This window comes from Engraulis encrasicolus, chromosome 7 (assembly GCF_034702125.1).
Source record: "Engraulis encrasicolus isolate BLACKSEA-1 chromosome 7, IST_EnEncr_1.0, whole genome shotgun sequence".
In the NCBI taxonomy this organism is placed as follows: domain Eukaryota; kingdom Metazoa; phylum Chordata; class Actinopteri; order Clupeiformes; family Engraulidae; genus Engraulis; species Engraulis encrasicolus.
The window spans coordinates 52337313-52352022 of record NC_085863.1 but is presented as its reverse complement, the minus strand read 5'-3'; the positions used below and the strand labels follow the sequence as shown (position 1 = coordinate 52352022).

The 14710-nt window shown below is 45.9% G+C and overlaps 1 protein-coding gene across 4 annotated transcripts in view; it reads left to right on the top strand.

Annotated features, from left to right (window-relative positions):
* jade2 (jade family PHD finger 2) overlaps positions 1-14710 on the top strand; it is a 173104-nt gene that overhangs the window by 10130 nt on the left and 148264 nt on the right. For all 4 annotated transcript variants that reach the window (XM_063203926.1, XM_063203925.1, XM_063203927.1 and 1 more), the window contains exons 2-3: positions 5767-5833; positions 9188-9273. In XM_063203926.1, the coding sequence (XP_063059996.1) occupies positions 5767-5833; positions 9188-9273 (153 nt within the window). The remainder of the gene's footprint in view (positions 1-5766; positions 5834-9187; positions 9274-14710) is intronic.

Here is a 14710-nt window from a genome sequence, read left to right as displayed (position 1 = left end):
CTAAACTCCCTCGTGTCCTCACATGAACTCTGCATGCGCTCCACTGAGAATGGTCTGCGTTCATGTTGTACAATGTACGTGTAATATTGTACATGTGCTGTATGTACAGACTAAATAAAGTGGATTTTACTAATATGCTTTTTAAATACGTCTATAGTTGAGGGTGACGGTGAAACTCTGAATGCGCTCCACCGAGAATGGTCTGCTTTTGTGTCTTACAATAATGTATGTGTAATATTGTACATGTGTTGTATGTGGGTGGTTGAGGTTTAAGGGCGTAACGCCAAAAAAAAAGTTTTTCCAATTCCTGAAAAAATTGATTTTAAAAATTGGAAAAAAATAGAAAAAAATAAAGCACTTAGTGGTTCGTGGAATTTCACCTAATTTTTGCCATTTTTGGAGTTAATATTACTGTCTTGAGCTTTTTTCACATTCACATATCTTAATATAAAGTTAATATTTATGCAATCATGCCAAATGCTTCATACATTATTCAAAATGTTGTTGGTTAATTTATATATATATTATATTCCAGGTTTCAGTAATGTTACAGTCACACCGCAGGATATTTGACATATAAACCTTTACATAAATCTTAACAAAAATGTTTCTTCTCATCTAAGACTAATATGAAACATAATGTATCACATCTTCTTTCATTGACATTTGTTTTTTAAAGGAAAAATAACAGTGTTGTAGGTTTTTAACCAATGTTACGAAAAAAACAAGGCGTCACGTCTCCCACCCATGTACAGACTGAATATAGATTTATAGATAAATAGATTTTCCTTTGAATTGCTTTGTTAATATGTCTATATTTGAGGTTGAGGGTGAAATGGGATCAAGGAAATGAATTCAGTTGAACTATTACAATGGCTGCTCCAGTAGAATTCTCCCATGCAGAGAGAGTCAGGACTGCTTCAGTCTAAGACACCAGACGAAGGCAATTAATGCGATTTATTTCAGACCCATTGACCCCACGGTCGGTGCTTGTTTTAAAGTCCTTATATTGCCACAGTTACCAGGCCAGTGTTGGAGATTTGAGCTTGATAGGCTTGTAATGATTGGGGATACAGTGGCATGTTTAACTCGGTTCAACAGCTGATTTAGGAATCATGACAAGGGATTATAACACAGCATCACACTGTGTTAATTCCTGAACTCACTCACCCACTCTCTCTCTCTCTCTTTCTCTTTCTCTTTCTCTCTCTCTCTCTCTTTCTTTCTTTCATTCATTCATTCATTCATTCATTCATTCATTCATTCATTCATTCATTCTTTCTTTCTTTCTTTCTTTCTTTCTTTCTTTCTTTCTTTCTTTCTTTCTTGCTCGCTCGCTCGCTCGCTCGCTCGCTCGCTCTCTCTCTCTCTCTGGATCTTTCTCCGTCTCTTTCTCTGTTACTCTCTCTCTCTGGATCTTTCTCCGTCTCTTTCTCTGTTACTCTAACTCTCTCACTCTCTCTGTCTCGCTGCTCCTTTTTTTCTCTCTCTCTCTCTCTCTCGCCGTCTCGCTGTCTTTAGTGCCAAGTTTTCCATGGGAAAGTTGATAATGGCCTATCCGTTAAATAAGGCTAAATGGGGGAGCCAGATGCCAGGCGTGCCGTGTTGCTGGCAGCCTCTGCCTCTTAAGAGCAGCAGCAGCAGCAGCCCAGAGCGTGAAGCAATTAGCATGCAGCCCACTTTAGTACACCTGCTCTGCTGTGGGCCGGGCCAGCACTCTGGAGCAGCGGGGGGCGAGCCCCCAGGTCCTGTGTACTGACTGTCTGTACGCTTTTTAGAAATGTGCTTCTTCATCAAAAAGGACATGTATAGACAAATGAAATGCCCCTCTACATCGAAAAGGATGCACATACACACATGCATACTCTCTCTCACTCTCTCTCACGCACACACATGCATACTCTCTCACTCTCTCTCTCTCTCTCTCTCTCTCTCTCTCTCTCTCTCTCTCTCTCTCTCTCTCTCTCTCTCTCTCTCTCTCTCTCTCTCTCTCTCTCTCACACTCTCTCTCTCACACACACATGCACACACTTGCAGGGTGTGAGTGTGGTCGTTGGGAGAGTTTTGGCCCAGCACTCTGCAGCAGCGTGGGGCCTCGCCCAGGTTCCCCAGTCATGTCTCACTGTCTTGTTTTTGAAAATACCCTTCTTCATTGAAAAGGATGCACACACACACACACACACACACACACACACACACACACACACACACACACACACACTCGATACCCTTCTTCATCGAAGAGGATGCAGTGCCATACTCACTCACTTTCACACACTCTCTGTCTCAGTCTCAGTCTGGTCAAAAGTCGTATCAAGGTTGAGTTCATGTACTACCATTTGGTCAATGATGTAGGGACATTTACAAGCATTTGGTGTGCGTGGGGTTTGTTGTGTCAGGTTGGGGAGAGTGGGGAGCTGGTTATGAGGATATAGGGGGGGTGTAACGGATGTATTGTGAGAATGTACTATGAGTAAGCGGTGTTAAAATAAAGGCATTTTAAATCTCTCTCTCTCTCTCTCTCTCTCTCTCTCTCTCCCTATCCCTCTGTCTCTCTCTCTCTCTCTCTCTCTTTCTCTCTCTCTCAAGCGTGTGAGTGTGATTGATCGACTGACCAGGTAGAATTGACTGAGGGCTTTTCATGTCAGCTCTGCAATAATACCAAGAGGCAGGTATAAGCCACGTCCTTCCGCTTCTGTCACTTTGCATAGACTTGCTGACCTTTTGATTTTGTAAAGTGTGCTTCCTGCATTTGCATGACTATAAGCACACACTGACACTGTCAGGCAGCCTTTCGACCACAGAGTCAGTCAACACTTGAACCAAGGCATCACGTCAGCTTTCTGTTCAGTTGAAGGAGGACTAAGCACATGCACCGAAGCTGTCAGGCTGCTTTTGAGTTCCGAGTGCACACTTGAAGAGGTGTCAATGCGTCATTTCAGTTTATTCAGTTTCAGGAGGACGTAATGGACTACTCAGACAGGTGCAGACGGCCTCCCCTGTTTACACTGTCAATAGAGCGAATAGAAGTGTTGCAAGTATCAATGTGGAATATCTGAGCTGTCTGGCTGCTTTCCAAGGCATCAAGGCATCTTTCAGTTAAAGGAGGACTAGAATGGTTAGTGTGCCATAGTGTTAGTACACCAGGGACCCGGGGTTTGATTCTTGCCCGGTTCGATTCCTGTCGTTTTCCGATCCTTCCCCATCTCTTATAATAATAAAGTTGTAAACGCCCAAGAAATATGTCTTTAAAAAGGAGGACTATAAGAGACTACCCAGGTGGGCATGTGCGGGTGCGGGCGGGCACCCATGCTCTGCCTCCATGGCCCTGTCTCTTGGCTGCCCTCCCCTCTGAGGTCAGAGGTGCTGGCATTGGTGTCTGCCAAAAGGTTGCCATTCACAAAGGGCCGAGTGTGGGCCTTCCAGCACAGACGGGCATGAGCAGTATTTTTTCGGGACGCATGGAGGAAACATAATCCAGCCAGCCATCCATCCGTCCTCCTCTTGCTGCACTGTGGAAAACCCAGAGATGCCAGCCTCTAATGAGGAGAGATGGAAGCAAGAGTTCCTCATCTCTCTCTCTCTCTCTCTCTCTCTCCCTCGCTCTCTTGCTCGCTCTCTCTCTCTCTCTCTCTCTCTCTCTCTCTTTCTTTCTCACACACACACTCGCTTTCTCTCTCCTCGCTCTCCCTCGCTCTCTCTCTCTCTCTCTTTCTCTCTCTCTCTCTCTCTCTCTCTCCCTCGCTCTCTTGCTCGCTCTCTCGCTCTCTCGCTCTCTCGCTCTCGCTCTGCTTTATGTCTTCAGTTTTTGCCCTTTACCAAGCTGCTGTGAAGCGACGGAGATATGTGGCGGGCATTTAGTTTGTTTAAGGATGCTCTGCTAACGCTATCAGGCTTTTTTTTTCTTATGCAGACAGTCGAGTCATTTCCGAAAACCAAAACCTGCCTCTTGAGGGGGCGAATAAAGTGCAAACTCCTCACCCATCCATCTATCCTCTCTCCCACCCCCCACCTCTCTCTCTCACTCTCTTAAGATCTCCATCTCTCACTTTTTTACTGAAAGACGAAACTAGATCCTGGGTGCACTTTTCTCTCTCCTCCATACCCCCCTTCCCTTTATTTTTTGAAGTGAGACGTGCATTCTTGTTACATCTGGTATTGCTCTTTGGCACCCAATGCAGACTGCTCTGCTCGCTCGAGCTGCTGAAGAAAACGTCTCAATCTCACCAGGACTTTTTTTTCCTCCCCCTCTTCTTTTTTATTTCATAGTTTGCGATGGCTGAGAGACAGGCAAACTGAGACACAGAGAGTGAGAGGGAAAAGCAAAAAAGTAAAAAAGCAAAAGTGAGGTTTGGGTTTAGACTGCAGGTTTCTCAGATGTTCTGCCCGAAATGGTGCTCCTGCGGTCAGAGTGATGGAATAGACCGTGGGGGTTGTTGTGAGTCTCGTGACACGTCCACGGTAATAAGACCCGCACTGCGCGGTTCAATCCGGTGCCTTCTTCTTCTTCCCAATGCCCACCCAGGCGAGTGGAAGGAAGACTGAGCACAGCTACAGTGCAAATACAGTGCAGAGGAGGGAGGGATGCTTCCTACACACACACACACACACACACACACACACACACACACACACACACACACACACACACACACACACACACTCACTTCAATGACTGCACTTGAGGCAGCAGCGGCGACACTGAGGAAGCAGGTATAATGCATGGGCCCCATTTACAGTGAATCATTTGAAGGGACCCAAAGTTGAGCGGCCGGGCCGGTTGGTGTTTGTAAGTCTAAATGTCACTTGTTAAAGTTCAGGGCGGGCGCAGAGGCGGCAGGAAGAGCCCAATATAAAGAGGGAAAAGCCCCGTTTTATGGCGACATAAATCCTCGCGCAGGCGGTGAGGGCCATAACCCGCTTTTTCCTTGAGTGTTTTTCTTTCCTGGCTCAATGTGGTCTCGGTGGATGAGGAGTCAGACATGTACTATGTACATCTAGAAAGCAGAAACGCACTCAAGCCAAGGCCTCGTAAAAAAAAAGAAAATTGCTCACCCATCTTTTCCTTACTCTTTATCTTTACTTATTTATTCGGCAGCCGTGGTGTAATGGGTAGGGAGTTGGACTTCACAGGGTCATAGATCACAGGGTTGCAGGTTCAAATCCTGCCCTTACCTCTCCCTACACCTCCATCCTTGGTTGAAGTGCCCTTGAGCAAGGCACTTAACCCCACATTGCTCCAGGGACTGTAACCAATAGCCTATATTATCTGTAAGCCGCTGTGGATGAAAAAAGCGTCAGCTAAGTGTAATGTAATTGTTTTGTTTGTTTGTTTGTTTATTTGTTTGTTTATTTATGTATTCCTTGGTTCATCATTCTGTCTTTGCCGTGTTCCTATTGGTCAAATGTCAACCTCAGTTGCCCGTGTCATCCTTTGTCAGAGGCCGCAAGTCACTCAACTCTTACTTTCTACCTCTCATCCTCCCATTCTGTCTGTCTTTCTTCCTTCCTTTCTTTCTTCTATTTGTTTTCTGTTATGTCTTCCTTTGTCATGCGTCATCACTCCCTGTGCCACTGACCATGGCCAAATCAGCCTAACCCGTCCTGTCATCGTGGGTTTTTTTTTGTTTTTGGAGTGGCTTTGCAGCGCTCATTTGTGAAACATCTTGCCTCTGCGGAAAAATAGAAAATAAACACAGTGCTTTCACAGTGCATTTTGTTCTTTGACTGTAACATCCCTCTAATGTGTGTTTGTTTTCCCCACAGATGGAGAGTGTGGTGAAGAAGAGGAGAAAGTATTCGACGAGCAGCAATGACTCAGATACCACTGACAGTAAGTCAGGGAGAAGGGGGGGTGGGGGGGGGGGGCAGTGGTGTGATGTGATGTGATATGTGGGGGAGCTTTTGTGCAGATGGCTGAAGAGGATGGTGTTGAAGGGATGGGTGGAAGTGATTGCAGGAAGATGGTGGTGGTGGTGGTGGGCAGAGCCGATCTGAAAGGGCTCCCCATCCAATATACATACATACTATATAATGAGGGCTCCATTTTTGGCCCCCTGTCTCCCTGGGCCCGGCACCACTGACCCCTTTGGCATGTCAGATTCCCTGATGGTGGGTGGTGCTGGTTGTGTGGAAGGTTGGGGGGGGATTTTGTTGGAGTAGACGTGTAGTGTAGTGATGGTGCTGTTGAAGGGATGGGTGGATTTGAAGGCTCTCTGATAGTTGGAAGATGGTGGTGTTGTCTGGTGCTGAGGGTGGAGATGAGGTGTAATGAGGGTGGAGAATGGTGGCATTGAAGGTAATGGGTGGGTTTTGTGATGGTAGAAGATGATGATGATGATGATGGTGGTGGGTGGTACTGGTGGAGGGATGGCTGCATGTGAGGGCTTTGTGCTAGTGAGAAGATGGTGGTGCAAGATGATTGTTGCTGGTGAGAAGATGGTGGAAAATGGTGGTGTTGAAGGGATGGGTGGATGTGAGGGTTTGGTGCTAGTGGGATGATGATGCTGGTGTAGGGATGGAGAGATGTGACGGCTTTCAGCTAGTGAGAAAACGGTGGTGGTGGAAGATGATTGATGCTGCTGGTTGTGGTGGTGGGATGTGAGAGCTTTTTGCCAGTGAGATGTTGGTGGGGGAGGAGAATGAGTGTGATAGTGATGGAGAAGAGTGTTGCCACCATCAGAGACTAATTAGCTTGGTGTGAGTCATGAGATGAGAGCCTCTCTCTTCCGCTCGGCTCTTCTCCCTTCTCCTCCTCTTATCTCACCTCCGCTCTGTTCTCCTCTCTCCTCCACTCCATTCTCCTCCACGTTCCTCTCCTCCGCTCTCCACTTTCCTTCTCTCTCTTCCTCTCTCCTCTGCTCTCCTCCACTACCGCTCCCCTCTCCTCCTCTCTCCTCCTGTCTCCTCCTCTCTCTGCTCTACTCGGATGTGCTCTGGATGGAGGACAGCAGGTGTCCAGGCCAGGCCAGGCTCAGTGCCTCACGCAGGGCCAAGGGCGCTAAACAAACAGGCCTTTGGTAAACAGTCTAGCTGGGTCCAGTGTGTCCTCTTCAAGATGATCATTCTTTGGCATCCCTCGGGGTTTGATGTCCTTCCCTCCCTCGCTTCTCTTCTCTTCCTCCGTCAGCAGTTCGTTCCTTGCGCACTCTCTCCATCCATCTCTCACTGTCGTCATTCTTTCACTTAATCACTTGCTCTCCTCCTACATAACACTCTCTCTCCGTCTTCTCCATCTCCACCTCTCATTCTCCTGCCATCCTTTTCCACCAGCTATTTGTCTCTTTCGCTCTCGCTCTTCGTCTCTCTCTCTTCCCCCCCATTACCTCCCACTATCTGCCGCTCTTTCCTGTATTTCTCTCTCTCTATGTCTCTCTCTGTCTCTCTCTCTCCATCTATCTCGCTCTCTCTCTCTCTCCCGCTGCCTGTCCCCCCGTCTTGCATCTTGTTTTCTGAGCTCATCCCCGTCCCACATCTTTGAAGTGGCCTGGGAGTAGATCAAACGCTGCGGCGTGGAGCAGATGTTGAAGGCCTTTTCTTGCCTGCTCGTTAGTAGATCTGTGCTCCTGACCTCCCTGTGTGCATTCAAATCAAGGACCGTGGTGTGATGGCACGGTGGCCATGGGCGTTGCTTTTGCCCCTGCTGGCGATTTAGCTTTTGCTCTTGATCTGCCAGGGCAACTGACCAGACTCAGTGCTTGAGACATACTATCTGTGTTGCAAGATTGCCAATCATCCCCAAAGTACGAGGTGTGTAAATTGAAACGGGAAGTGATTAGGAGAACATGTTTCCCTAACGCTGTTTGATTTGAAAGGTTCAGTGTCAACATCCTGAGATATTCCAATTGATTTCCAGCCGATGGTTCAGCATCTGTGCAAGCAATGGTGTGTTTGCGCAGAGCTACCTACCTGCTTCGACCATTCGCAATGAAATGAATAGAAATTGCTGTTTGCAAACGTTTAGCTTTTTGTTTTGCTAATTTAAACACACCTCAGGGTACAGGAACATCAGTTTATCTCCTTTTTTGTGGTTGATCCGCAGCAGGTGTTCATCCCTAAACTACAAATAGAGAGCCCTCCCTTATCAGTTTTACAATCCAGGTGATGGACATTTTCTTGGCCTGGGTCCCCTTTTTCGTCACACACACACACACACACACACACACACACACACACACACACACACACACACACACACACACACACACACACACACACACACACACACACACACACACACACACACACCATCTCCTTCCTAATGCAACTTTTGACACAAGAAACAGTTTCCAGACTGTAGGCAGCAGTCACCGAACAAGGACTGTCTCTGTTCCCAGATTGTTGCTGTAGTTCAGTGTTTCCCTACCTTCTGTTGTCTTGTGTGTACTCCCTTAAAGCCTTTTTGTCAACCAGTTAGTGCCCCCTCATGCTTTCTCTATGAGCTTTTCCCCTATCCCAATATCACTGTGCTCCCTGCATTTATTATTTGTGCATTTTTCCACGTACCCCTTGCAAGTGTGGTTGCATACCCACTGGTGCACGTACCCCTGGTTGGGAGTCATTGGTTGTAAGCCCACATGTGCACAGTGGGTCTGCTCTAGTACTACCGACATGACTGATTACAGTGAAGTCCAAATAGTGACATCTGCATAATGGTATTGACATACACGGTCATTATATTGACATTACCATTTGCCATGATCCAGATCAGAGCCTGTTTTTAAGGACAGGTCTATTGTTTACTCTGTCACAGCAGACAAGCCCATTCTGTATTGATTGAAGGCAAGCACGCAGTGTTAGTGACTGGCAGGGTCATAAAGTGGTTTTGTAACAAAGCTGAAAAGCTGTACGTAGTGTATTTTCGCAGTGTGTTTATAGCAAGTGTCAGGATCTTGAGGCCCCGGAGTCATTGTCAGGCAGATGCGCTCAATCTTGGCAAATGACAAATGTCACTAAATGTACTGCTAATGATATCATGATGGCTCTGCTTTTACAAGCAAATGTGAAAACAAAATAGGCTCATTATAATGCCAGAAATCCCATTGTATGAAGGTCAAGTCCCAGTTGATTACTTAAAGTTGATGACTTAACTATGCATTAAATTGACTACTGGATTGTTTGTTTGTGTTGTGGTGTTTTTCTTTTACTGCGGTTGTTCTGATATTCTGTCTTTTTGCTTTCTGCCAAGGTCATGTTACGTCCTGGTCAAAGTCCTCAAAGACGACCGGCACCAGCAGCACATGGGCTCGGCAGGAGCAGAAGAAACCCTCAGAGGTGAGTGTTTATTCTCAATGCACCCAGTGGCAGTCCTATCCTGGCTATCACGACCCCAAGTCTCTTCGAAACGTTAAGTCTGGCCAGGCCATCTACGACTTTGCTCCGTTGCTATGTAGGCTGTGTCGAGTTCACTTTCTTGAAATGCATCCGTATGTTTCTGTTTAGAGCTTCAGTCAATAACACTGTTAAGTGAACTGGTACGTCGTTGCCTTAAATATGCCCCCTCAAGCCCCCTCAAGTCGTCAAAATGGATTGGCTTCCTTTTGTAGGGAAGTTTGAAATGTTGTAGATGGTTTGCTCAGCTAGATGGAAGTCTCAAAGAGACTTGCAGTTGAGATTACCAGGCTATGTCAGTCCATCAAGCATGTGTAAACTGGCCCATTTTGCGTAGAAATTCCCCATTATGAGTGAGAGGGACCGTCTTGGTTTAAAAAAGACTGCAGGGCATGCAGTTCTAACAAACCTGGTAATGTGTTTTATATTCATAGTGCTCTTCGTGAACAAGTCAATTAGACCCTTTCGAGTAATTAACCTCTTCCGCTTGGCTAACAGACACCAAATGCACCATTCCTCCTCACACCCCACCCTATAATCGATAAGGATATAACTAAAAGATAAATGAACAGATATATTCATCATGAGAAGCCCTTAAGAGGTGAGCGTGTTCATTAATGCGGTGTATGTTTAGCAAGCATGTAGGCGACTCCAGTCATTATGCAAAGATGAGCCAGCTATTGCATTTTTTAAAGTGAACAGCGCTGAAAAATATTGAAAAATTCTCTCGTGTTTGTATTAAAATGCTATGAACTGTTCCAGTGTGCTCAGCCAACTCTGCTCCCCTGCTCTAAATAATTGCTGAATCCACTTGCACAGTTTTTATGTGTTTGCAAATGCTTTGTCACCAAGGGGAATAGAGAGCGAAGGATAGAAATCTCAACAGTTACTGTAGCGTGGCTTTTTCTTTCACAAGAGCTCCACACGTTTAGGTTCCAATTTTTTTTTATTTTCATTTAGTTTTTAAACCAACCATTTCATTTTTTGGATGAGAAGGCTGTTCCAAATGAACAGAGATGTTCAGACGTTTAGTCTACAGCTGCACTTCATTAGCTCCAGACTTGGGGTGGAGGGTAGCCACAGAATCCATTCACATGTCTCCGTTCCCCACCAATGATAAATGGCTTAATTGAGACGTCCTCAATGTGCTCAAGTGTGAGGCATTATGCGCATAACACATGGCCCAATCAAAAAGCTCACCTGCACATTTGTGAGGCCAAATCTGTTGCCTTTTGTGTCTAATGGGAGCAATTTTTCCCCCTTTTGACTTAGTAACTGATGAATATATCTGACATTACTGTTCATTTATCTTTTAGTTATATTCATATTGATTGTAAGGGCAAAAATGTGTAGCTGGTGTCAGTCAAGCGGAAGACGTTCATCACTCGAACGGGTTTAGTGGCATGTTCATGTATTACATTTACCAGTTTTGTTAGCACTGCATGCCCTGCAGTCGTTTTCAAGCCAATGCATTGTCACACGCTCATAATGTGAGACTTCCGCACAAAATATTTACTGCCGCTGTCATGGATAGACAGCCGCTGAGCTGTGCAGGCAGGCAGGAAGGAAGGAAGTGGCCGTTGCATGCTCGCAGGTGTGAAATGATCAAGGAAAGCAAAGGGCACCCGTCTCTCTCTCTCTCTCTCTCTCTCTCTCTCTCTCTCTCTCTCTCTCTCTCTCTCTCTCTCTCTCTCTCTCTCTCTCTCTCTCTCTCTCTCTCTCTCTCAGCCAGCCAACCGTGTGCAAAGGGAGCCGACACTACCACCAGAGCCACTGATGCTCATTAACACGGGTGCGTAACAGCTGGGCAGAGCCATGGCAACCAGATGCAAACAGCTGTAGGAATGTTTTTGACTCCCAGGTGTGTGTGTGTGTGTGTGTGTGTGTGTGTGTGTGTGTGTGTGTGTGTGTGTGTGTGTGTGTGTGTGTGTGTGTGTGTGTGTGTGTGTGTGTGTGTGTGTGTGTGTGTGTGTGTGTGTGTGTGTGTGTGTGTGTGTGGTATGAACAAGGGACCAGCATTGTGCCCCCAGAAAAGAAAACCTTGCTCAGAAATTTGCAGAATCACCCCCTTATGAATAGACCACAAGAGCCCTCCATTGTTTGCATATCAAATATCTTGAGATACAGGCTGGCATGAAGTGTTCAGAAATGGAAGCAGAAGGAGAAGAGTGTGTCTAGTACTTGGCACCTCATCACCCTTCAAAACTACATGGTGGAGTACAGTTGGATTCAATTCTTCTTCTTCTGCATCACCAACTCACCAGCAGAAGCACTCTGAGCGCAAATCACAAGAATCTCCTCTGTACTTGCTTAACCGTGAAAGCTTACAGGGTCACTGCGCTCGGGTCAGAGACACACTACACTACTCTGGATGGGACTTCGGAAAGAAAAAGAAAAGCGAGGCTGATATAAAGACACTGTGAGAGAGACAACTGTCCTGGAATATTAAGTTTCCCTCCCCTTTATTCTGGTGGAGGAAAAAAGAACCCCAAACTTCAAAGGCTGACACAAGCTTTGACCCGGGTCCCTGGTATCTTCAGGAATAAAATGCACACTGTTTGTGCCATTATCTCCTCCCCAGCACTGGCCTTGCATGCGTAATTGATGCGCGGGAGAGTCTCCGCTAGCTAGCTAACTACGCCTCTCGCAGACAAATGCAAATTGTGCTCCGCCAGCCAAGTCTGTATCACTGTTGTTCAGGGTTGGTTCCCAAGGACGGTTTGAAGGATTAAGGGGAGCAGAGGAGACACTTTTTCTGAAGGAAGGCTGTTTATATGTGAATGTCAAATGGAGTCTGTTTCCTTTTTTTCCACCCTCTCCCTGTCTACAAATGTCTGCCAAATATATTCCTTTTTTTGGCTGTCCTCCACTTTACATATAAGCATAGGTCTATAGGATCCCTTTGAATAAACACGTTCATTTCACATCAGTCCCAATGGTTATTTTAGTTTCACGACTTACAGCATGTTGGTGTATGTTTTTATATGTTCTGTTAAGGCAAAACAGACAGAATACTATGTTCATTTTTTTTTTTTTTTTTAATGATCAATCTGTTAAGTTTAACTACTGCACATATCTAGGCAGCGGATGCAGCTGTTGGCTCTGGATTGCAACATCCATGTGAATTAGGATGCATTCCATTTGAATAATATATGAGGCCAATTGCAACAACACCTTTTTACATTTGTCATAGCAGTGCCTCTATCATGGCCATAAATAAGCATAAAATATCCATCCACCCATGAAGGAGAAAGCAATTCTGTTTTCTTGATGTCTGAAAATTGGTGTTTATAGCTCAGGTACATTCATTTTGAGAGGCTAGCTGCACTGTTTCATGTTACGTGTTCAAAGGGGTCTGTTATTATGCATGTAATTAAGAACTTAATTGGAGCCTGTCTGACTCCATGAGGATTGTAATTGAAACTAAAGAATAGAAAAAAAATCTAATGGCATGTTTTGCACACCAGTGCACATGACCTGTGTGTTCCCAAACACTTATCATACATCAAGCCTGCAGCCAAACTCTTTTTCTGAAATAATTATCTTCAAAGAACTGCTAGATAAGCTTAAAACGTGGAAAACACTGTGCTTCATGTGTGTAGGGCTCTATGGTTTCATCTACAGACCTTTTGATTATAGATTAAGCCTGTCTGTTAAAACACTCATCTGCATTATGTGGTTCAAAGGGACTAAACTTTCCTTTCAAGAAGCACTTTCCAAATCCTTGTTGGCAGGCCATTCAAGTGGAGTGTTATCGGAAAAGTGTTTTTTTGTTGTTATGACTTGCATCAATTGCAGAGCCCGTTTGCGCTGCCTTGCCTGTTTGCACTTTCTGCTTAGCACAGATGAGCAGCTGCACATAATATTGGCATGGCAGAATCTACAGCTACTCACAAAAGCCAAAAATGCCACACAAAAAAACTTTCAACAGTTTCATCATTGCAACTTTGCGATCATGACATTCATTCAACCTGATTTCAACAATTAATTGGTTTAATTTACTGTAATTGGTGGCATAATAGCCTGTCCCTCACAATTGAGAATGTAATGTCATTATACCACCCCTTCCAAAACATGCAAAGTATCCTTTGAAGTGTTTCTAAATTGGAGTTGGTGAATTTTGAGTTCTTAGGTGTACCTCGTGCCACTAAATGTAATGACGGTCTTTATGGAACACTCCACTCCGCTTTTCTGGCAAATGGGTCAATTCTCCAACAGAGCTAAACAGTGTTCAGCGGATCTGTCATTCTGGCTGCAGGTCTTTCGCTATAGTGTTACTGTACTGCCAGATCCGGAAATCAGTCAAATGAATTCAGAAATGATAAATCAGCCCAGTCTCTAAAAGGGAGTAAGAAATTGAGCCCATATTGGAGCTTTTTAAAATGTTTGTGGACACAGGCCCTTGTCTTCACCTGTTTCCACAAGCAAAGGCATTGGCAAGAGTTGAAGTTGAGAATGTGAAAGATAACCAAACAGTGTGAGTTTCGCGTGTCACTGAGCGAGAAGAGGAGAAAACTGCTTTTCCTTCTCGTCATGCTCTTCTTCCCTCATCACATTTGACGGCTGATCAAATGCAAATTCTTTCTTGCCGCTTAGACCTGAGGGCCCCCCCCCCTCTTCCATCCATTGCCGTAACTACTCCCTCCGTGAGTCGTTGGGTTCTGGCCATGAGAGCAGGTGCTCCTAAGCTGGTGGCGGCGGTGCCTGTTCCTGCTTGATAAGGTCATCCTTGTCCGGCGTCGGGATGCAGAGCCGTGCTCCTCAGAGGGTGAGCGATTAAATCCCTTCTACGGCACTGAGTGCGGGCAAGCCATGCCATGCCACTTAGGACGCAGGGTTTGGACGCTACGGGCCTCAGGCCGGTCTCAGGAAGGAAGAAAGTACACAGCGCAGTCTGCAGAGGAGTCTCGAGTCCTCTGGCACACTCTCGGGTACCGACGGTGCCCGACTGAGCACATATATATAATGGTGCACATAAATTACCCTGAGTGGATGGCATATTGTTTAAGAGCGAGTGTGCAAAGGCCAGCGCAGTCATTGCCTTAACAGATGCACCCGATGGCCCTGGTCTACTCTCGTGGCGTTCTCATCTTTTGTCCTTGGCTCTTTGGGAGCTGATGTGTCATGATGCTTGGACATTTTCCCCTCGCCAAGAGTTCAGTTCCAGTTCAGTAGGAGAGCTGGAGGAGAAGAGTGGAGAGGCTAGAGGGTTTAGTTGGCCAGTGAACCCAGTGTGGCTGGGGAAGAGAGAGTGCTGACTCGCTCAACCAACCGGCATGGTGGTGTTTCGGCTGTGTTGAACTTGGCCACGGACGGGTACCGCAGGATGAACCTAGACGCCGACAGAGGCATCTATCCATCAGCAGGTCTGAGGAAGCAT